The sequence below is a fragment of the Jatropha curcas genome, chromosome 3 (assembly GCF_041381405.1).
Source record: "Jatropha curcas cultivar XTBG-Jc1 chromosome 3, XTBG_Jcur_1.0, whole genome shotgun sequence".
Classification (NCBI taxonomy): domain Eukaryota; kingdom Viridiplantae; phylum Streptophyta; class Magnoliopsida; order Malpighiales; family Euphorbiaceae; genus Jatropha; species Jatropha curcas.
Genome location: NC_143153.1, coordinates 9,796,212 through 9,821,312, shown reverse-complemented (window position 1 = coordinate 9,821,312; position 25,101 = coordinate 9,796,212). Strand labels below are relative to the sequence as shown.

The following is a 25,101-nucleotide window of genomic DNA, read 5'->3' as shown; positions in this document are numbered from 1 at the left end:
TTAAGGACTAGTTTTCGACCATTTCTATTTTCCATTTGTGTCTGAGTCCTTCATGAAAGTTGTAGGTATACTTATTAGCTTTCCAACCCATCCTCTTGTGTCTAATTTGGAGATATATAGCTCAAATTATGATTGAAATACCCAAACTGACTCTGTTATGTCGGGCCATATGCATCACTGAATTGAGTGCCCATTTTGACCACTATAATGACAAGATTAGGTTCTGAGTTCTTCATGAAAGTTGTTTCCCTGTGTCTTGAGACTTCTATGGTTTTGAATGGGTTTAATTTGAGTGTTTGGTTAAGTAGGAATTTAATAAACATTGGACTTAGTTCTGCTGAATCGGGTTTGGACTGTTGGTCTGTGTTCCTAGCTTCTGTTTGCCACCTTACACATTGATCTGGGCTGTGGCCCCTTCATAACATTTCTATAATTTTGTCTTAGCTTTCTAATGAATCTAATTTCATTCAATTTAGAGACCTATAACTCAAGTTATGTCTTAAAAACACAGCAAAGGTCAAGGATATTTTAATGCTGGAAATTTCCTATGCCTTGACTCATAGGTTTATTTGGATAAATGTATGTATGAATCATGTGTGATGAGGTTCTCTTGATTATTTGTATGCTTGAGGATTGATTTAACAAAAATAAGATATAAGGTTGAAAAGTGGTATTGTGGATATGTTTAAATGGATATAAATGGGAAAAATTGTTGGAAATTTTGGAATAAAGTGTGGAATTAGTTTAGATAATGCATGATGAGGATAGAAATGGATACCTTGGTGCATAAGAGTTATGTTAGTATGCTTGGTTGGAGAAGGAAATTCCTCCCCTTGGTTTTCATTAAGAGGCCAAACCACTCTAGGGTGGTAAAGCTTACTTAATTTTTTTTTTTTATGGTATAAGTATGACATAAGTATGATTTTATATGATAAGAAGTTTCTTATGATAAATTTCATTATGATGTTAAGAAAGTTTTAAAAGAAAAGGAATTTATGAGAAATTTTCCTATATTAAGTATATATATCTATATATATATATATATTTTCAATATTTCCTTTGAAGAATGTGGTAATTTTTGTAAGTTGTAAGTTGAGAAATTTTGAAATGATGGGTATTAAGAAATGAAGAGTTTTGTGAAAGAATGATTGAAGAATTATTACTTTTGTGAAAAAATGATTTTGATTTGGGCTCTACTATACATGATTGAAACGTGGTATGATGAGATTGATTTTGTTACGTGAAGCTATGATCATATGCTAGGCTTATAAATAGGCTGACGCACTTATTTGTGTGATGGGGGTGGTGCTTTCATAGGCCACGGTGGTGCTTTCACAGGCCACGATTGTGTGATGGGGGTGGTGCTTTCATAGGCCACGATCAAATCTGCTTATGTTCATTCTATATTAGTACGAGCCTTAACTAAAGAATGAACATATTTGTATTTATAATCGTCTTATTGCTTTCAAAGTATTTGAATTAAACGAATGAGATCATATTATTTTAGTAAACCTTACTTTGGAAATTAATGATTATGTTATCAAATGAATTTTCAAAGCATGATAATCAGGTACATGTGTATTGGTATAATAAATGTGCAAGTAATGATTTAATAAATGTAAATGTAATTTGATATTTCTTTATGTTATTAATTAATAGTTTATTTAATATTTCTTTTGCTATAAATGTAAATGTCTGTGGAAATTTAATGATTTTATGTAATTTGTGTTTTAAGTAAGTTGTCATCGCAACTTTAGTAAGTATGTGAATTATGAGCACCACTGAGTTTTATACTCAGTGCGTCGATTTTTATCACGCGCAGGTTAAAGACTGTGGTTTCTGCTTGAAGACTAAAAGAGTAGCATCAGAGCAGAAGTGACTATTGTGGTAGTAGTAGATTGAAATTTATGTAATTAAGAATTATGGCATGTATACGTATTATATTTTCGGAGATTGTGTTATTTGCATTATAACTTAAGCATGTAATTAGCAATTATGTTGGTGTATATATATTCGGAGATAAGCATAAGATTCATATACTGAATGTATTTAAGTGATGATTATTAAAATGTTATTGAGGAATTATGTAGTTATGAAAATATAGAAGTGCTATTGTGTTGTTATTGGAGTTTGATGGGGTTTGGAGTTTGAATTTGGGAGTGCTTTGTATTCATATGTTTGGCAATTTCTATTTTTAGGGGAAACTCTTGCAGTTTTTTTGTAGGACTCTCCCAAATCATTTTCAAAACAAAATATTATTACTTGCTAAACTTGTGAATACTCAATCACTTCTAATTCATAGTATGGAAATTGATTTATATGGAGGTTAGGACGGTGCCTCCAGCACCGAATGTGGCATCCACCGTCGGGTCTTTCAGGATTGGGCGGCGGGAGTTACATTTAGTGGTATCAGAGCATAGGTTTAGGGGGTTCTAGGTTTATGTTTGATTTCAGGAATATAAGTAATTAAGTGAAGATATATGTTATATATGTTTGATAAGCAATTTGACTCTGAAGTGGATCTTCTATGAATTGGTATTGGAGATAGAATGTGGATAAATGTTTTGGATCATGCAAGTAATATGACCTACTATTGGGGAGCAATGTCATAATATGTAAAGGTTGACATTAATGATTTTTTTTAATGGTATCCCTTCGGATAGTTTGATAGAGTTACTCTTTGGAGAAATTTTTAAAAGCTAAGGATAGATCTTTGAGAGATGTGATGATTTTCTTGAGGCATTAAAGGATTTGTTTCCTCCTCTCCTTTGAGTTGGTAGGATTTCCATGTGCTTTGACTATGTTTGAGATTTGATTTGAAACTTGTGCATTTTGACTTTGGAATTGATTTACATTTATAACATAAATAGTATGAATGTGTGATAAAAAAAGTTTATTTAGCTTAAATTTTTAAGAAAAGTATCTTTATTTACTTTGCTATTGAATGATTGATTTTCGTTATGAAGTTTTTCCCTTGATATTTGGATATAAGAAGATTTGATTTTCAAGTATAATTTTACACAGATTTTGAAAGATGAAAATATTGTTTTGTAAATGAAAATGAATTTACATGTGTAGATTATTCATGTGTTTATGAAGTGTGTTGACTTGTGAATTTGTATGTACATAGATAACACTTGCATGAGATCTAGGCATGTGATGTGCATACATAAGCATGAACATATGTACATATATACCCAGTGAAAGATATGTTGGTAATGAGTTGCTAGAATTACCAAGTAAATGAACTATATGATTTGAACTTGAGCACATTGGATTTTACATGAGTGAAGTGTGATGCGAGTATATGCATTTTGATGAGATTTGCATGGATTTTTGGCTGGAGAGTATATATGATTTTAAGGATAACTACTTCTTTGAGTGACGTAAAAAGAGTATGTAGTATTATTGCACAAGTGTAATTTATGAGACCTAATCGATATATACTTTGAGGTCGTTCACTTAGAATGTGAGAAATGATTAATATTTATAGGAGATGATAATATTTTGTGGAGTAAAAGTATGCTTAGTTTCTCATAAGCCATTTATGAAATATATATGGATTTTGTGGATAATATGGATTGTTACGATGATAAGAAACAAAAAAAAAAAATTAATTAAATTATTGTTTTTAGTAAGAATTAAAATGTTTTAATCCTTATGTGGAAATTTTGGAGTTCGTATAATTGTGGCATCTTATGGTGTAGCATAGAATAAGTAGGCATTGAATTCTGTGATATTGTCTTTTGATGTTTAAAGAACCTATTGAATTCTAGATGCTATATGAATTATAAGCAGAGGTAATGGATTAATGTGAGACGTTGTGATGTTAGAAAAGTGAATGATTTCTTTAAGAAAATGTAAGATGATTATGCTATATAAATGTCATGTCATGAGGGTTAAGAGAATTGGTTAATGACAATGAAAATCAAGATATGGTCTGTTCAATTATTAACTTGATGGTTAAATTAGTGAGTTGGATAAATATTAATGAATATGGTTATGTCAGCATTTTAATATTAAGAAAAGAATACCTATGAAAGTTGAAAGGAATATGACTTGACATGACCTAGAAGAGACTTAAAATTTGGGTTATTATTAATTGGTGATTTTTTTAAGAAACCATTGACTTCTAAGACTTAATGAAAATGGAGGTAATGAGTATCAAGCTGTAGACTTGTACATTTTGGGATTCGATAAGTGAAGTGTGAATTGATAAGAATAATGATTTGAGGTGATCTTATCCTGCTTAAACAGAACTGATTTCTATGCCAAAATAATCAAATATATGTAAGTAATCATTGTTAAGATGGAAGGATGTAGTGTGATATTTAAAGGAGTTGTTTACTAGACATGAAAGTTTTATGGGGTTACATGAAATCACTATAATCTTAGGAATATGATATAACTTGATAAATTTCGGTTGGTGTTATAGGTCAAGCCTTCTTAAATAAATGAGCAAGTGGGTATAGTGTACATATGGAGCATTTTCACAAGCTATATTAAAATCATCTTGTTACATTCATGTGTATAGACTTCACTCTTGCATTTAAGTGGGTGGTACCATATGAATCTAAGTATTATGATAGATATATGTATGTTCATTTGTGAGTTAATGCATGTGATATGTGATTTGGTTATGTGGATTTAAGTATTAAACCTTAAAGCATAATCCTTGATTTTTACATATGGTCCCTGAATTGCATGTTAGAGGGAATGAAAGATGTTATTAAGTGATTCAATGGAAGAGTAAAGAGAGATTTTGAAGGATCTATATAGTTTGGATGAATGATGAGATTATGATATGGTTATTGAACTAGAAATCTTGATTCTTAATTTGGATAATTATGTCTGTATGTAAATCATTCGCTATGGAGAACTCTTCATAGATCCTAAGGATATTAAGTATTAATCTTTTTGAGAAGAATTTATAGGAGACAAAAGGGAATTATAAGATTGTTAGTATTTAATTCAATTAAATTTCGAGGACGAAATTTTCTTAAGAGGGGTAGAGCTGTAACGCCCCAAAATTTTCAAATCTTAAAATGATATTATTTTATCGGGTCATGAATGGTGCTACAGAGAGGGGGATAATATTTTATTTAGACCCGAGGAAGATATTGAGTATAATTAACTATGAATGGATAGTGATTTACCGGTCCGTGAATAGTACAACCGGTCTGTGAATAGTACTACCGGTCCGAGAGTCGGTATTATTTTGGTCCGGAAAAATTATTATATATGTTTAATATTTTCTTTAATAATTTTAGAGTATGTATGCATGATTTTTATGGGTAGAAAGTAAGTAATGAATATTTTTGGAGCATTTAGAGAATTAGTGAATAGTAAATTATGATGCTTTATTAATTAAGGAAATTGGAGGACTTATTTTTATGGAATAAATGAGAGAGTTTTGTAGAGATATATAATATTTTGAAGGAATTTCATTGGAGAATATTTGGGGCCATTAGATTAGTAGTGACTTAATCTTAGCCATCCAATTTGGGGAAAAGACCAAAATACCCCTTAGTTGCTTTATTAAAGGCAACCATCAATTATTGAGCAACAAAATTTGTCCTTCTTCTTCTTCTCTACACGTCTCCTCCTTCTCCTCCTTCTTCTTCTTCTTCTTCTTCTTCATTTTCTTCAATTCTTACTTAGTAAACACATCAAATTCACCCATCCAACTTGATTTAAGTAATTAATCTTCGAGAGTGAAGCTAGAGAAGTAATATTTGGTGACTAATTTCAAGGAATTTGGTGATTTTCCTACTTGGGTCAAAGGGTGGAGAGCCTTCTAACAAAGATAAGGGCAAGACCAAAGCTTGAGAAGCTTTGATTAAAGCTTGTTAAAGCTTGTTTTAAAGGTTAGTGTTCATAAACACAATTACTTTGTTAAACTTTTTGATTTTGTGAAGTTTATACTATTTTGTGACAATTGGGAATATTATATGAAATGATTTGATTATTGAATTTTGGTGGTATAAATGTGTTCTTGGGAGATTTCTAAGCATGCCTATATGTTGAATTGATGAGGAAAACATTTTCTTCTTCATCTTCCAAGAGTGGCAGAATCTATTAATGAATAAGACCTTAAGTTTTCTTGTTATTCCTTATTGGTTTATGCTCTTAGGATGATGTTTGATGAGTATTTAGTATGTGGTAGAAATCTCTACCTTGTATCTTTGTTGTTCATGTTCTTTTCATGGTGGAAGAAAACTGAATTTGGGAAACAGTGTTATTGGGTGAGATTAAGGACTAGTTTTCGACCATTTCTATTTTCCATTTGTGTCTGAGTCCTTCATGAACGTTGTAGGTATACTTCTTATCTTTCCAACCCATCCTCTTGTGTCCAATTTGGAGATATATAGCTCAAATTATGATTGAAATACCCAAACGGACTCTGTTATGTCGGGCCATATGCATCACTGAATTGAGTGCCCATTTTGACCACTATAATGACAAGATTAGGTTCTGAGTTCTTCATGAAAGTTGTTTCCCTGTGTCTTGAGACTTCTATGGTTTTGGATTGGTTTAATTTGAGTGTTTGGTTAAGTAGGAATTTAATAAACATTGGACTTAGTTCTGCTGAATCGGGTCTGGACTGTTGATCTGTGTTCCTAGCTTCTGTTTGCCACCTTACACATTGATCTGGGCTGTGGCCCCTCATAACATTTCTATAATTTTGTCTTAGCTTTCTAATGAATCTAATTTCATTCAATTTGGAGACCTATAACTCAAGTTATGTCTTAAAAACACAGCAAAGGTCAAGGATATTTTAATGCTGGAAATTTCCTATGCCTTGACTCATAAGTTTATTTGGATAAATGTATGTATGAATCATATGTGATGAGGTTCTCTTGATTATTTGTATGCTTGAGGATTGATTTGACAAAAATATGATATAAGGTTGAAAAGTGGTATTGTGGATATGTTTAAATGGATATAAATGGGAAAAATTGTTGGAAATTTTGGAATAAAGTGTGGAATTAGTTTAGATAATGCATGATGAGGATAGAAATGGATACCTTGGTGCATAAGAGTTATGTTAGTATGCTTGGTTGGAGAAGGAAATTCCTCCCCTTGGTTTTCATTAAGAGGCCAAACCACTCTAGGGTGGTAAGGCTTACTTAATTATTTTTTTTTATGGTATAAGTATGACATAAGTATGATTTTATATGATAAGAAGTTTCTTATGATAAATTTCATTATGATGTTAAGAAAGTTTTAAAAGAAAAGGAATTTATGAGAAATTTTCCTATATTAAGTATATATATCTATATATATATATATATTTTCAATATTTCCTTTGAAGAATGTGGTAATTTTTGTAAGTTGTAAGTTGAGAAATTTTGAAATGATGGGTATTAAGAAATGAAGAGTTTTGTGAAAGAATGATCGAAGAATTATTACTTTTGTGAAAGAATGATTTTGATTTGGGCTCTACTATACATGATTGAAACGTGGTATGATGAGATTGATTTTGTTACGTGAAGCTATGATCATATGCTAGGGTTATCAGCCCTTATAAATAGGCGGACGCGCTTATTTGTGTGATGGGGGTGGTGCTTTCATAGGCCACGGTGGTGCTTTCACAGGCCACGATTGTGTGATGGGGGTGGTGCTTTCATAGGCCACGGTGGTGCTTTCATAGGCCACGATCAAATCTGCTTATGTTCATTCTGTATTAGTACGAGCCTTAACTAAAGAATGAACATATTTGTATTTATAATCGTCTTATTGCTTTCAAAGTATTTGAATTAAACGAATGAGATCATATTATTTTAGTAAACCTTACTTTGGAAATTAATGATTATGTTATCAAATGAATTTTCAAAGCATGATAATCAGGTACATGTGTATTGGTATAATAAATGTGCAAGTAATGATTTAATAAATGTAAATGTAATTTGATATTTCTTTATGTTATTAATTAATAGTTTATTTAATATTTCTTTTGCTATAAATGTAAATGTCTGTGGAAATTTAATGATTTTATGTAATTTGTGTTTTAAGTAAGTTGTCATCGCAACTTTAGTAAGTATGTGAATTATGAGCACCATTGAGTTTTATACTCAGTGCGTCGATTTTTATCACGCGCAGGTTAAAGACTGTGGTTTCTGCTTGAAGACTAAAAGAGTAGCATCAGAGCAAAAGTGACTATTGTGGTAGTAGTAGATTGAAATTTATGTAATTAAGAATTATGGCATGTATACGTATAATATTTTCGGAGATTGTGTTATTTGCATTATAACTTAAGCATGTAATTAGCAATTATGTTGGTGTATATATATTCGGAGATAAGCATAAGATTCATATACTGAATGTATTTAAGTGATGATTATTAAAATGTTATTGAGGAATTATGTAGTTATGAAAATATAGAAGTGCTATTGTGTTGTTATTGGAGTTTGATGGGGTTTGGAGTTTGAATTTGGGAGTGCTTTGTATTCATATGTTTGGCAACTTCTATTTTTAGGGGAAACTCTTGCAGTTTTTCTGTAGGACTCTCCCAAATCATTTTCAAAACAAAATATTATTACTTGCTAAACTTGTGAATACTCAATCACTTCTAATTCATAATATGGAAATTGATTTATATGGAGGTTAGGACGGTGCCTCCAGCACCGAATGTGGCATCCACCGTCGGGTCTTTCAGGATTGGGCAGCGGGTGTTACAGTCTATGAGATAGATGCCATTACAGCACTCAATGCCAAAGTAGATAATATGGTAAGAAAGTTGGACTTATTGTCTACTAACCCTGTCAACTCTATTATGCAAGTTTGTGATGAATCAAGGAAGGAAGAATTATCCGTACTCTAACTCTTATGATAATAGATTGAGGAATCACCCTAATCTTTCGTATGGGAATCCAAACAACACCTTGAACGCATCACCAGGTTTTATACTTCAAGAGAAAAAATCTCATGGTGATCTATTACTGTCCTCTCTAAATTGCACATGGACTTCATGAACGAAACCAGAGAAAACAACAAAATCCAGCAAGCTGCGATAAGAAACTTGGAGTTCAGCTAGGACAGTTTGCAAACATGAAGGCATCCCGACCTCAAATTACATTACTTAGTAATATTGAAAATAATACTAAAGAGTAGGTACAAGCTATCACCTTAAGAAGTGGCAAACAGTTGGAGGAACCGCTGAAGATAGAAAAGAAAAAGGAAGAGCAGAAAAAAGTTCCCATGATTGACCTAAAAGAGCAAGAGGAAGTAAAACCCTATGTTCCACCTGTTCCTTTCCCACAAAGGTTAAAGAAAGCACAAGATGACAAAAGCTTCCTCAAATTTCTTGATGTCTTCAAAAAGCTTCAAATCAACATCCCTTTTGATGAAGCTCTCACTCAAATGCCCAACTATACAAAGTTTCTAAAAGAGATCTTAAGCAAGAAAAGAAAAGTTGATGATCAAGGAACGATAATGTTGACCGAGTAATGTAGTGCAATTATTCAAAATAAATTGCCTCCAAAGTTAAACGATCCAAGAAGTTTTTCTATCCCTTGTAATATTGGTAATCTTGATTTTGACAAAGCTTTAGCAGATTTAGGTGCTAGCAATAACCTTATGTCTTACGAAGTTTTTAAGATGCTAGGGATGGGAGAGCTAAGACCAACAAGGATGTCTCTACAATTGCTAGATCGATCAATCAAATATCCAAGAGGAATTGTAGAAGATGTTCTCGTAAAGGTAGGTACATTTATCTTTCATGTTGATTTTGTTATTCTTGACATTGATGAAGATAGAGAAGGATCCTTAATCCTTGGAAGACCCTTTCTTGCAACTACAAGAGCATTGATTGATGTACATAAAGGTAAATTAACTTTGAGGGTAGGTCAAGAGAAAATTATTTTTGATGCTCTTAAATCTTGTAAACTTCCTATGGATTATAATGACTGTTTTAGGATTGATGTTGTTGATGAATGTGTGAAAGACACTTTGCATATTAAGGCTAAAGATGACATTAATAATTCAAGCATCATGGATGAGGAAGAAAGTGAACCACCAAAGCAAGAACTGAAACAACTTCCATCTCATTTAAAACATGCATTCTTAGGTGAAAATAATTCTTTTCTTGTTATTATTTCTTCTCACTTAACACTTGATCAAGAGGAAAGGTTGTTGCAGGTTCTTCGAAAACATAAGAAAGCTCTAGGGTGGTCAATTTCAGATTTGCAGGGAATAAGTCCAAGTGTATGCATGCACAAGATCCTAATGGAGGAAGACTATAAACCTTCAATTGGGCATCAAAGAAGATTGAACCCAAATATGAAAGAGGTAGTCAAGCCTGAGATCATAAAGCTTTTGGATGCTGGAATTATCTATCCAATTTTCGATAGCAGTTGGGTAAGTCCTGTTCAAGTTGTTCCAAAGAAGGGAGGTATGACAGTTATTTCTAACAAAAATAATGAGTTAATTCCCACTTGAACAGTCACAGGTTGGCGTGTGTGCATTGATTATAGGAATTTGAACAAAGCAACACGCAAAGATCACTTCCCTTTACCCTTTATTAATTAAATGCTTGAAAGACTTGTAGGTTATCCCTATTATTATTTTTTGGATGGTTATTCAAGATATTTCCAAATACCTATTGCTCCTGAAAATCAAGAGAAAACCACCTTCACTTGCCCTTATGGTACCTTTGCTTATAGGAGAATGCCTTTTGGATTATGCAATGCTCGTGCAACTTTTCAGAGATGCATGATCTCCATATTCTCTGACATGGTTGAAAAATTTATTGAAATATTTATGGATGACTTTTCTGTATTTGGTTCCTCTTTTGATGCTTGTCTTTATAACCTGTCTATAGTAATGCAGTGATGCGAGGACACGAACCTTGTTTTGAATTGGGAAAATTTTCATTTTATGGTTAGTGAAGATATTGTTTTAGGGAATAAAATCTCACAAAAAGGGATTGAAGTGAATAAAGCCAAAATCGAGGTAATTGAAAAGCTACGTCCTCCAAATTCAATAAAGGGAGTAAGAAGCTTTCTTGGCCATGCAGGATTTTATAGGAGATTTATCAAAGACTTCTCCAAAATCACAAAACCTCTTTGTAATTTATTAGTTAAAGATGTCCATTTTGATTTTGACAAAGAGTGTTTGAATGCTTTTAACAGGTTGAAGAAAGAGTTGATTTCACCACCTATCATTGCTACACCAGATTGGAATCTCCCCTTTGAACTTATGTGTGATGCCAGTGATCATGCTGTTGGAGCTGTTCTTGGGCAAAGAAAGGAAAAGAAGTTGCACATCATTTATTATGCTAGTCACATATTGAATGATGGACAATTAAATTATGCCACCACTGAAAAAGAACTTCTAGCTATTGTTTTTACTTTTAATAAATTTAGGGCTTATTTGATTGGAGCTAAAACAATAGTTTACACCGATCACTCTGCCATTAAGTATTTACTAGAAAAGAAAGATGCAAAGCCTAGATTAATCCGTTGGGTTCTTCTTTTGCAGGAATTGATCTAGAGATTCGCAATAAAAAAGGAACCGAGAACCTCGTAGCAGACCACTTATCCAGGCTCGAGTTGGGGGAAGAAGAGCAAACAGAATTACAAATCGATGAAGAATTCCCCCATGAACATCTTCTCCTCTTAGCAAACACACAAGCTCTATGGTATACCGATATAATTAATTACCTTGTTTGCAAAATCACTCCTCCCAATCTTTCTTATCAACAAAAGAAAAAATTTTTTCATGATCTCGAATATTACTATTGGGAAGAGCCTTTCTTGTTCAAATATTGTAGTGATAAGCTCTTTCGATGATGTACACCGAAAGAGGAAATGGAAAGTGTCATTTGATTCTGTCATTCAATGGAATGTGGGGGACACTTTGGAGTAAGCAAGACGGCATCACGTATCTTGGAGAGCGGTTTGTATTGGCCTAACTTATTTAAAGATGCTTTTAACTTTGTTCGTCTTTGTGATCGTTGTCAAAGGTTAGGTAACATCTCAAAGCGACATGAGATGCCTTTAAACAATATCCTTGAAGTAGAGATCTTTAATGTTTGGGGCTTAGATTTCATGGGACCTTTTCCATCCTCTTACTCCAACCAATACATTCTAGTAGAGGTGGACTACGTCTCGAAGTTGGCAGAAGCTGTTGCCCTTCCCAATAATGATGCTAAGAGTGTGATGAACTTCATCAAGAGATATATTTTCACACGTCATGGCACCCCAAGAGCAATAATCACAGACGGAGGTAAGCACTTTTGCAACAAGTACTTAGATTCCCTCCTTTCAAAATATGGTGTTACTCATCATGTAGGTACTCCATATCACCCTCAAACAAGTGGACAAGTGGAAGTCACTAATAGGGAAATGAAGAAGATTCTAGAGACCACAATTGGACTTGATAATTTTAACAATTATTATGACCGTTGTTAAAGAAACAATAAGTCTATGCTTAATAACCATGGGATCTTTATAGTCAATGATGATGTTATTCACGCTCCACTTTACAGTGAAGATCAATGGAGGTTTGGGAGAGAGAAAGTGATGGGTATTTGTGGCTAGTCAAAGTAGGGCGCTTTGCAAGTTTTAGGTTAACCCAAGGTCATGTAGTGGGTCCCATATTTATATTATTTTATTTAAAACCCTAATCCCAATTTGAAAATAGGGTGATAATATATCTAAATTTGTAAACTGGGGTGCCCGAGGTACAAAGGTCAAATTATGGTGATCTTATAACAAGTCACAAAGTTCATGGTATTTTTATAGGTTTAGCCTTCCTGAAATGTTCCATTTCTTCATTGATTTTATTGTACAAGACTTCCTTCTCTCTTTATTTTTGCTGTATAGGACTGCTAACCAATTTGAGGAATTTCTTTTAATAAAAATTTGCCTTGCTTGATTTCTTCTTATTCTCTTTTATTTATTAAACCTAGTTCTTAAATAAAATTCCCTTTATTGCCGTCTAAATAATAGTAGGTAAATATAATTTTGGTACTTGGTATACAATCCCTGTGGAAATGATATTCTTCTCATTCTTTATTACTTGTTGCGATTTCGTACACTTGCGAAAATCATTGTCATATAGTAATACAAATGAAATTAGGTTTACATGTTTTGAGTTTTTTGTAACTATTTTTTATTTTTGGTTAACTTGTTAGAGAAATTGAAGGAGAAATTATAATATATATTTACATGAGTGGTTTACCACTGGCCAAATGCCTAATGGCTATGGAAAATAGAAACAGGAGATTTAGGTTGAATTTGAGACCAATTCAATTGAGCACAGGGGCAGAGCTCTTTGGTGGCTGAACGGGCTCTAGCCACTCCAAGAAATAAAAAAAAATCTTTATGAAAAATTACATTTTAATTTTGAAAAATAGAGAAATTATATTTAACTTTCTAAAAGATTATTGAAATTTGGCAAATTAGAACTTGTTTGAAGAGATTCCTAAATAGCTAAATTTATAAAAATAACTTCAATTTTGTGACTTGTTGTAAAATCACCCTAATTTGACCTTTGTATCTCAAACACCCCAGTTTATAAACTTAGATATATTGTCACCCTTTTCAAATTGGAGCTACGGTTTTAAACAAAATAATATAAATGTGGAACCCACTACATAACCTTGGGTTAGGTTAACCCAAGGCTTGAGACACGCCATTTTGACTAACCAAATTTGCCCATCTCTTCCAAACTTTCATCTCCCTCCTTTGATCTCCACTGTAACACTATTATTCTTCATTTGGTTTCTCTCTCCTCTATAGCTTCTTCCTTTAATCCATTAAATAACTAATAGTCAGTTATTTCCTTTGCATCTGTACATATACGTACCCTCAATTCCAAAGTCCCCACTCATTTTTCCAATTATTTAGTTTTTGCTCAAATTATTTAGAAAATCAACAAAATGCCATTGTTATAGAAGCAAATGAAGAGGCGATGGTAACTCTGCAATCTTTCTATATATTCTTTTACACAATACAAATAGCCAAATATTGTGCCTTCTTTTACCCTTTTCAATGTGCAATTATCATCAAATAAAGATTAGTTGTTTGATTGTGATTGGATTTGCATATATACAAATTGAACATGGTTGGACTTGATAATTTTAACAATTATTATGACCGTTGTTAAAGAAACAATAAGTCTATACTTAATAACCATGGGATCCTTATAGTCAATGATGATGTTATTCACGCTCCACTTTACAGTGAAGATCAATGGAGGTTTGGGAGAGAGAAAGTGATGGGTATTTGTGGCTAGTCAAAGCAGGGCGCTTTGCAAGTTTTGGGTTAGGTTAACCCAAGGTTATGTAGTAGGTCCCATATTTATATTATTTTATTTAAAACCCTAATCACAATTTGAAAATAGGGTGATAATATATCTAAATTTTAAACTGGGCTGCCCGAGGTACAAAGTTCAAATTATGGTGATTTTATAATAAGTCGCAAATTTCATGGTATTTTTATAGGTTTAGCCTTCTTGAAATGTCCCATTTCTTCATTGATTTTATTGTACAAGACTTCCTTCTCTCTTTGTTTTTGCAGTATAGGACTGTTAACTAATTTGAGGGATTTTGGGATTTATAGATTGTAGACCCCCCCTCTCTCCCAGTATCCCTTAATCAAGTTAATAATGAAAAATAAAAAATTAATATTTATTTTTACATTGATCACATGTAGCACACACGAATTAGTCAAGAAATGAAAGGAGCAATTTGTAAGTTTATGTCTAAGGTGGTGAGATTTTTGTAAAAAAAAGGTGAAATATGGGAAAATTGTATATTGAGTATAAGTTCAAGGGGCATTTGAACCTTCTTTCTAAGATAAAACAAGCGGCCTATCAAATATTTAAGAGTCAAATATGTTACTTGATATAGCTATTTTCATATTGCTTTACCACAAGTTTGAACTTAACTTTAAAATAGATCGAAGAAAATAATGTTGAAATTTATCATGCGCATAGAAATTCAGAAAAAAGCAAATGAACTATCAAATGACGAAAAGATTAATGTGTTTCAGTTATTGGCCTATGTGGATATATGCACAAATACTTGAAAGGGATTTGATATACCTATCTTATTGTTGTATGTTGATGCCTCATTCAAATAGCTTCCTCCTCCAGCCTTTTAGACTATGTTTGGTTTGCTATAATGCAATGTCATGTAATCAAAGATATAATACAATGAAAAATGTAATGGAATGGAATGTAATCAAGATTCTATTACTATGTTTAGTAATGTAGTTAAAAAATTTATGGAATGTAATCACCATTCCTTTTTTTATTTTTGTTTGTAAATATATAATGTAATTAGCAAACTGCCACCGTTATCACCATCACTCCATCTCCACCACCATCACTCCATCTCCACCACCACCACAACTACCACTCTACCACCATCATTACCACTACATTATTATTAATAATAAAAGAAATATTTGAACCAAAAGTTGTTCATTATATCAAACTATTGTAGACTATTTAAACCTATAAACTATTTGCAATAGAAAATTAAAAAATAAACTAAAAAAAAAATATAATGTCATAAAATAAAAGTTAAAATCATTGAAAATTAATTTTTTTTACACAATTTTATATATTTTCGTTGAATAAATTAAATTACAACATAAAATTATAATATTTTCATCTTTTTAGTGATTTTTCATTTCATTCTTTCTATTTGTATAATTACAAAATAATAATTCATAATGATGTGGTGGTAGTAGAGCGGTGGTGGTGGTAGTGATTATGATGGTAGGTGACAATAGAGCGACGATTGCAGTGGTGGTTGCGGTGATGGTAGTAGTAGAGTGACAATTATGGTTACAGTGGTAGGTGGCATAGAGTGGTGGTTAGTGGTGGTGGTGGAGTAGTGGAGTGATTATTGTAGTTGAGAATAGAGATAGATTTTGACGAATGTGATGGATTTTACATAGACTTTTGATATAATAAATATTACATTAATTAAAGTAACAAAGATTATATGTAATCTCAATTACGTTACAAGGCTAAAGAAAAAGTCTAACCAAACAAATATAATCAATCATGTTATGTAATTCCACTACGTTGTTGATTACAACATATCAAACATAGTCGATTACAATATACCAAACATAGTCTTAAAGCAAATTATTAATAGTTTGGTGGTTTCTTGAGCATTTTTAATTTTTATTTTCCAATATAAAAAATATATGTTTCTTTTTTATTTGGTCAAGAAACCGCCACTCCCAATATGTAGTGGTTTCTTAAGGATTTTCATTTTCTCAATGAAGTAAGAACGAAAACATTTTAACAAATGGTACTAACATTATAATTTTAATTTTGTAAAATTATAATTATAATTTTAATTTTAACAGTTTCTCAATGAAGTAAGAAACTGCCACTCTCAACATTATAATTTTAATTTTGTGGCACCCTGAATTTTATGGATAATCTATTATATATTTGAATTTGTAAATTTTGGTAATATTATATACCTTTTGATACTAATATTGATAATTTTTAGAGTTTTTATATTAAAATTTTGACAAGTTCCTTTATTTATATTAAAATTTTTTGCACATAAACGTCCCCATTCCTCCCGTGCCAACAATGCAAAACCACTATCACTTCCACCTATCTATCTAAAATCTAAAAGCTCTGTCACTAAAATTATAAACCACTATCTAAAATTATTCCTCTCTCCAAAATCTAAAATCATTATCACTAAAATTGAAACCACTATCACTGAGGTTAACAAAAATTTATATTTCAAAATCTGCAAAAAAAGTTTAAACCATTATCGCTACCACCTCTCATCAAGGACTTGTTCTTGATCTTCGATAATTATTTGCTATTTTATTTTTTTATTGTATTTTATTTTTTTTGTTTAGGAGATATTAGACAAAGCTCTTTCTTTTTAGAGGACCTGGGTAAATTTCGTCCGATCAAGTTCCACCGTGGGAGAGAAGGAAGGATCTTTATTAGGACCATATCTCCATCAAAGAGTGAAATGAATCATGGTCAGGCCAACCAAAGTAGAGCAGTTCGTAAATAAAAGCGTACAAACTGAGAAATAATGAGATTAGATGCTCAAAGTTTTTACACGTAAACGTTCCCTTTCCTCCCCTGCCAACAATGCAAAACCACTATCACTTCCACCTATCTCTCTAAAATCTAAAAGCTCTGCGTGGGAGAGAAGGAAGGATCTTTATTAGGACCATATCTCCATCAAAGAGTGAAATGAATCATGGTCAGGCCAACCAAAGTAGAGCAGTGCGTAAATAAAATTAGAGTGAGATCAGAGTTAGAGAAAAGCATACAAACTGAGAAATAGTGAGATTAGATGCTCAAAGTTTTTGAATGTCCAATAAATATATTGAATAAGGTATATCCACTTTCAGTCTTACAGAAAAACAAAAACATTGATTAATTTTAGATTTTGTAGAGATAGGTGGATGGTGGTTTTAGACATTGGTGATGGTGGTTTCGAATTTTTTTTTTTTTTTTTTTTTTTTTGGGTACATTAAGGGGAGCCAAGGCTCAAGACAATCTACCATAAGCAATACCAACAATATCATGATTAATTAAACTAACCAAACCAGGAGGAGGCACAGAGAGTGTATGACAACCAAGAGGAAGAGATGCAGCCCACGTGGTATTCCGATGGCCGAAATTTCATTAATTCGCCAAACGAATTTTACTGTTACACAAATAATAATTCAAGGATTTTTTTATGTTACAAATTAAATTTTAGGCTCCACAATGTGATTGTGGCTATAATTTAGGTATGACGGGTGAAAGAAAATGAGTGTGTAATTGATCTAATTTTTCAAATTGAAGTGTTTAATAAAATAAATTTAAAAATCGATGTGTTTAATATGTGTAATTTCATAAGTTAAAATATTTAATTAGTCAAAGTAAAAGTCGACGGTGCCATAAGATTAAAATAATAAAGTTCAAGGGTAAATTTCTATGTTCAACCTTTTTTATTTATTAGGAGGCTCAACGAGCAAAAAAAATATCTTAAACTACACAATACAGCTAACTCTCTGATTCACTCATCAAATAAGTAAAAAATATTATAGCTCGAATCTGAGAACTTTCATTCCCGTCTATATAAATAAGAAAACCAACCAAACATATAGATTGGCTAGTAATATAAAATAAATATCTTTTATTACATTACACTTAAATTCCATTATGGTGTACCAAATATGGTGTTAGAGATTGGCCAGTGGATGGAAAGCTTTATGTATATATCCAAGCAATATATTTTTCAAAGAGACGATTAAGTAAATTTTGGCCAATTGGATAATGATAGATCGGGCCATTGAACCTGACTTTTTCCTTAATTTTTCCATTGAAATTTTATCTACGTAGAAATGTGAAATGACAAATCTTAATATTTCTCTCTCTTCCTTTTCTCAAACTCTTTTTCTTTCCTTCATCCTATCTCTTTGAATCATCCCTCATCTAAGCCCTCACTTTATTTTTATTTTATCATCAACAATAGGCATGATTACAATTTCAAAACCGCCGGTTCCAATTATAAAAAAAGTGGAGCTGAAATCAAACCACTTTTAGGCAGTTTCTGAAACAATTTTGGAACTGCCAATTCTAGATTAATTTCGATTTGAAATTGAAATTAGTTAATTTATTTCAATTTTTAAAAATTCTTTTTTAGATTTTTAGCTTGAATTATTATTATTACTATTGAAAAAAATAAATCAATTTTAAAAAAATTAAAAATTTATATTAAAAAATATAATAAAAAAAATAGTTGGAAGTGTCTTTAAGATCATATTTTTCACGATTTCAAACCGGAACCCCCAATTTTAAATTAAGACCATTGGTTCCGGTTTTAAAAAATGAAGAACCGAAATCAAATCTTAAAATACGCGGTTTCAATTACTGTTTGAAATCAGAAACTGTTGATCACTGTTTGTTGCCTGTTTTAATTCATAAACATTTATCTGTTACAGCATTAAAATTCTAAGGCCTCAAAATCATTGGATCTAATGGAAAATACCACAAAAAAAAAAAAAAAAAAAACAACTATGTCAAATAATTGCAACTTCCCTTAGTTTTTAGCCACGATTTTTTCTTTTTTCTTTTTTTCTCGACTGGCCTGGTTGTTTTCTGGATTTGCTATTGAAGGTATATTTATGAGTTTTGATGTAACGAGTTTTGATATTTTATTTTACTTTAATAGAAGGTTACTTTCATTATGAAATTTTATTTTCTATCTTTTGATTTTACTTTATTTAGTTGATTAATAAAAAAAAAAAAATTTCTTTTTGGACCGAGCGATCATTTAGTTGGACGAACATTAAATCTAGAAATTATATAATTGGTTATCTAAAATAAATAGACGAAGTAATGAATTTGATAATAATTTAGAGACTAAAAAGTACTTTGCCCTCTAAAACTTATTTTTTTTATTAGATTAGTGTATGGAACTAAATATGCAACAAGAAATTTCCAATAAATATTTTCTCTTTTTATCTACTGAGCTGTGAACTACTATATCTCTCTAGAGTTTGTGCAGTTACAACAATGGCTCTACAAGCTGTTCTGTCATTTCCTCTTGCTACATCAACCCAGTTTTCTATTAATTCGCATAAAAAGGTCCCATATGCAAATGTTTTTAGGTCTATTCGGTGTGTCTCTGCTAACGTTGCTGCCACTGACGGGCTAGTAACAAGTAGGCGCTCTGCAAATTATGAGTCTACTGTTTGGGACTATGATCTTCTTCAGTCACTTCCCAGTAAACACTCTGTATGTTACTTCATCTTCCTTTGGTTTAATATATTTAAATATTATCTTATACATAAATCATATATCTACTTACTATCAGCTATGTGTGACCGTTCGTTCCAAATGTTATTTATAAAAACTCTAAGGTGAGAGGACTCAAAACTCATACCTCTCACTCGTCTTATAAGTTATAAAATCAACCGGACTACATATGATCTGACGTCTACAGATTACAGCCAAAGTGAATATGGGGACACTTGCACATATTCCAGATTGAGCAAATAACAGATGAATATCTGAATTCTCACATACTTGGCTAACCAGCCAAAGTGAAGATCTGACATCTACAGATTATAAAGTAAATTGCAAGGATTGATATGCTTTATAATAATAATTTATTAAAGATTATAGCCAAGGTATTCTGCTTTATAATAACATCTACAGATCATCAATGCATAAAGTTAAAAGATAAAAGATAAAGAGTTGATATATTATCATTAAATTTTAATTGGCTGTATTGAATAAAGAACAATATAATAATTGAGAGCAAAATGTATCATTTACAAAATATCAAAACAAATTGTTTCAACAATTTAGCACAACAGCTTGAATGTTTTTGTGATTAACACTTTGGTGTTCATCATTTCATAGGTTGAATACTCACAATATTTGCATTTTTGCAGGAAGAGAAACCTACCAAGCAGGTTGAGAAACTGAAAAATGAAGTGAAGAGTCTTATTAATAGAGAGATGGAGCCATTAGCGAAGCTTGAGCTCATTGATGAAGTTCAAAGGCTAGGCTTGAAGTACCAATTTGAGTTGGAGATTAAGGATGCACTTAATGCTGTCTATTCAAATACTAATAATGGTTGGCCATACGATGATGATCTTTATGCTACTGCACTTCGTTTTAGGTTATTTAGACAGCATGGGTATCATGCACCCGAAGGTACCACCAATTCAATTATTTGTCATTTATATACTTACCACATTTTCTAATTTTGGTTGTAGTCTACAGATAACAGGATGCTGAACTGACAAACCTTTTTCTTTCCCATAAATTGGTAAAAATCGAATAGATCAATGAATATCCAACCGCTAATAAGGCTCTATTTGGCAACAACTTTTGAGGGAGGATTTAGACTTTTTAACTATGTTAAAATACTGTGTTTGTAAATTGTCGTTAGGTAGTATATAAAATAGCTATTAGTGGATAAGATGACGCTTTCATTAAAATGTTAATCTATTTAACCTTTAGCGTTTCCATTTTTTAATTGAAATTTGTTTGACAATTATGTACTTAATTAACTTATATTATCCTTAATTAATTTATATTAACATTAGTTTAAAGTCTTTCTTTCCAATGGTTGCTACGGTACTGCAAGTCTGCAATTAAGTTAAAAAATTACATTTATTTTACTCAAAAATTTAAACAAGATAATTTAATAATGATTTAATAGAGGAATATGTGAGGAAATTGTATTATCATTTTAGAAATGATAATGATTTCAATTTATATAATTGGACTACACATTATATAAATTCTCTATTTTTTTATAATGAGTTCACTTATATAGTCATAAGTTAAAATTCTCACTTAATATTTAAATGTCCTTTTTGTCATTTTGAATTCAATAGCTAACTAAACAACTATTTTTACTGAACATTTTTACTCTAAATAGTTGTATAAATAGCTAGTATTGTCGAACAGGCTCTAATTCTAGTGATGCTAATAATAACCATTAGAAACCTTCTGCTTGTTTGAATAATGTTAATTTGTTTTATGTTTTAATCTTTTATCATTATATAAATTATTTAATGCAAAATGAACGAAATCGATACTAAGGGTTTGTTGAGTTGTAGAAAGCTGGAGTAATTTTCTAGAACAATTTTTCAAGAAAATTGAAAAACTGAGTTTTGTGCTCAAATTAGTCTGTTTTCTAACTGGAAAACAATTTTAAGTTATTTTTCAGAGTTTTTCTTTACAACAAAAGACATATTTTCCAACTGTTTTCTACATTTAAACAATGATATTTTCATAATTAAAATTATAATATTTGTAAATAATTTTTTCTACAAAATATTTTCATTTGAAAAGATTAAAATATTTAAATAAAATAAAATTTTAAATTATGCTTTAATAAATAATTAATTTTATTATTACAAATACATTATATCCTTTATTTTTTAAAAAATTACAAAATGATAGAAAATGGTATTATTATTATAAATAATCAATAATAAAAATTCAAAAACTTTTATATAAACAATTTCTAAATTTATTTTATATTATGAAAGTTATGAATAATGTTTGTGAAGTTGAATTAAAATATGAATTTTTATTATTATCAAGTGAACATATTTTCCATTTTGTTATCAAGTGAACATTTTTTCCTAACATTCTCATTTGTATTTAATTTTATTTGGGTAGATGTATTTGAGAGGTTCAAAGATGAGAAAGGTGAATTCAAGGCATCACTTTGTGAGGATGTGAAAGGAATGTTGAGTATGTACGAGGCTTCTTTCTTAGGGTTTGAAGGTGAAAGTAACATAGATGAGGCCAAGATCTTTAGTACCAAAAGTTTGATGGCTCTGAAAACATCTACATCTGGAAGTTTTGGCAGGAAAATAGAGCATGCTTTGGATATGCCAATCCATTGGCGGCTGAATAGGTTGGAGGCTAGATGGTTTATCGATGCATATGAACAAGAGCAACACATGAATCCTGCGTTGCTTCAACTTGCTAAATTGGATTTCAACATGTTGCAATCTATTTATCAAAAAGAAGTAGGCAAATTGGCAAGGTATAATTTTTATTTTCCATCTTTTGTAGTTTAATAGTAGCACTTTGCTTTTTTTTTTTTTTTTTTTTTTTTTTTTTTTTTTAAGAAAGGTGATAAAAAATATTATAAAAAAGGTAAATTGAAAAATATGTAGCATATGGGGTTGGTTTTTATTGATTAGGAAAAAAATGGGGGTAAAATTGAATTAAAGAATAATGTTTTGGAATTAAAGAACATTTTGATGGATTGTGATAAATTGACAAAAAAAAAAAAAAAAAAAAAAACAACCTTATCCACGTTAGACGTGGCAAGTTGGCTGATTTGATCATAATAAAATCATTCAACACTTAATTACAATTTTTAATATCTAATAGTCTTAAATTGTTCGATAACACTTATGAAAAATATCATTTCAGCTGAAAATGATAACTTAATAATTCTAAAACATGTAGGACGTTTTGTACATTGAGTTGCCTATTTTTATTCTAGAACGGTTTAATTTAATTTATTTATTGTTTCGCAAAATTCATTTGTTTTCCAATAGTATGATGATATTTAACCTGATGATGACATTTAGCCAAATTTTTGTGTGATTAATTTAATTAATACTATAAAATTTCAGGTGGTGGACTATGGATTTGGGATTAAATAAAATAAACTTTTCTCGAGACAGGCTGGTGAAGCACTACTTTTGGTTTTGTGGTTTGGCTTTTGAGCCAAAATTTGAACCATTCAGAGAAATGGGAACAAAAATTATATGTTTCATTACATACATAGATGATGTCTATGGTTCACTAGAAGAATTGGAACTTCTCACAGATTTTGGAGAGAGGTAACAGGTGTTTAACATCAAATTGCAAACATTTCTATTTGGGTCAAGTTTTTTGTCTTCTAATGTTCATTTTGTTGAAATTCTAGATGGGACATTACTGGGATTGACAAGCTTCCTGATATGATCAAAACAATCTTGCTGGCGATGTATAATACCACCAATGAAATTGGCTATTGGACTATGAAAGAGAAAGGCTTCAATATTATTCCATATTTAAGAAAAGAGGTTAAACATTGTGTTTAACATAGTTTTTAAATGCCTATAAAGTTAACTCAAACATGTTTTTTTTTGTCCTTTTAATTGCAGTGGGCAAAACTCTGTAAGGCCTACCTTACAGAAGCAAAGTGGTACCATAAAGGATACAAACCAAGATTTGAAGAGTATCTAGATAATGCAGTTATTTCAATAGCAACACCCATCGTGTTATTTTGTACATATTTTCTTACTGCTGAGAAAATAACCATGGAGGCCTTGGACTACATTGACAAACTTCCGACTATCATGCATTGCTCTTCCTTAATTCTTCGTCTCACTAACGATTTGGGAACTTCATCGGTAAGAAAAATGAACTTACTTATGATCTTACTTGTTGACAATTCATGCAATTTTGTTATTTGTTTAATGGTCAGTATGAACTGGCGAGAGGAGATAATTTGAAGGCAGTCCAATGTTATATGAACGAAAGAGGAGTTTCAGAAGAAGTTGGGCGCCAACATATCAATGATATAGTCCATAAAACATGGAAGACGATGAATGAGGCTATGGTTGGTGATTATCCCTTCTCAGAACCTTTTCTTAGTGCGAGTCCAAATCTCGCCAGAGCTGCTCAATTCTTTTACCATTATGGAGATGGGCATGGCGCCCCAGGCAGCACAACCAAGGGCCACCTTATGCCATTATTGTTGCAGCCTATACCAGTTATAAGTTAAGATTAATTATTACAGTTTCTCAAGATAATATATAATGTAATACCCTAAATTTGAACTCATGTATTACTTCATCCTTATCATAATTTTCTCTTAATGTGTGGTTAATATAATCTGTGGAATAATAATTTTCATATTTTTCAACTATTTAATAACTGTTTAATTGACATAATTTAAGAACTTTGAGTATTCAATCGAATAATTTTTACAAATTGAAGTATTTAATGGATACAATAGGTTAAAGTAAAAGTTGAAGGTGCCACAAGATTTGGAAAAAGATTCAATTTGCATCCTACATTTCGGCCAAATGTACAAAAAACCCACAAACAAACTTTCGGATTAAAAAACTCACGAACTTGACATTTTATTATTATTTTATTATAATTTTTCACTAAGAATTTATGTGTGTACAACATACGGTAAATAATAATAAATAAATGAATTAAAAATTATTTTCCTCTAATAAATGGTAACAGCAACATCTCTTGAGCTAAAATAGTAACAGCATCTTAATTATTTGATCAATAAATATGACATGTGACAGGTTATGAATCTATCAATTATTTATTATGTTTCAGATATTAATTCTTGAAAAATAGCTTCCATCTTTGGTTATTTTGGCTGAGGAGATGTTGCTGTAACTATTTACAAGAGAAAAATAAATTTTAATTCATTTATTTTTTATAGTTGACCGTACCGTATATACGTAAATCTTTAGTGAAAAATTGGGCTAAGTGAAAATAAAATGCCAAGTTCGCGGGTTTTTTTATCGAAAAGTTTATTTGTAGGTTTTTTGTACATTTGACCCAAGCTTAGGTCGCAAATTAAACCTTCTTTCTAAGATT

At 31.1% G+C, this 25,101-nt stretch overlaps 1 protein-coding gene across 1 annotated transcript; it reads left to right on the top strand.

Annotated features, from left to right (window-relative positions):
- The first annotated feature begins 19,494 nt into the window (after positions 1–19,494).
- LOC149497518 (beta-bisabolene synthase-like) lies at positions 19,495–24,403 on the top strand. Its single transcript, XM_089719678.1, has 7 exons — positions 19,495–19,737; positions 20,400–20,664; positions 22,147–22,519; positions 23,121–23,330; positions 23,417–23,555; positions 23,637–23,885; positions 23,960–24,403. Exons 1-7 carry the CDS (start codon positions 19,516–19,518, stop codon positions 24,257–24,259), a joined length of 1,758 nt encoding a protein of 585 aa, XP_089575804.1. The 5' UTR covers positions 19,495–19,515; the 3' UTR covers positions 24,260–24,403.
- Positions 24,404–25,101: the final 698 nt, after the last annotated feature.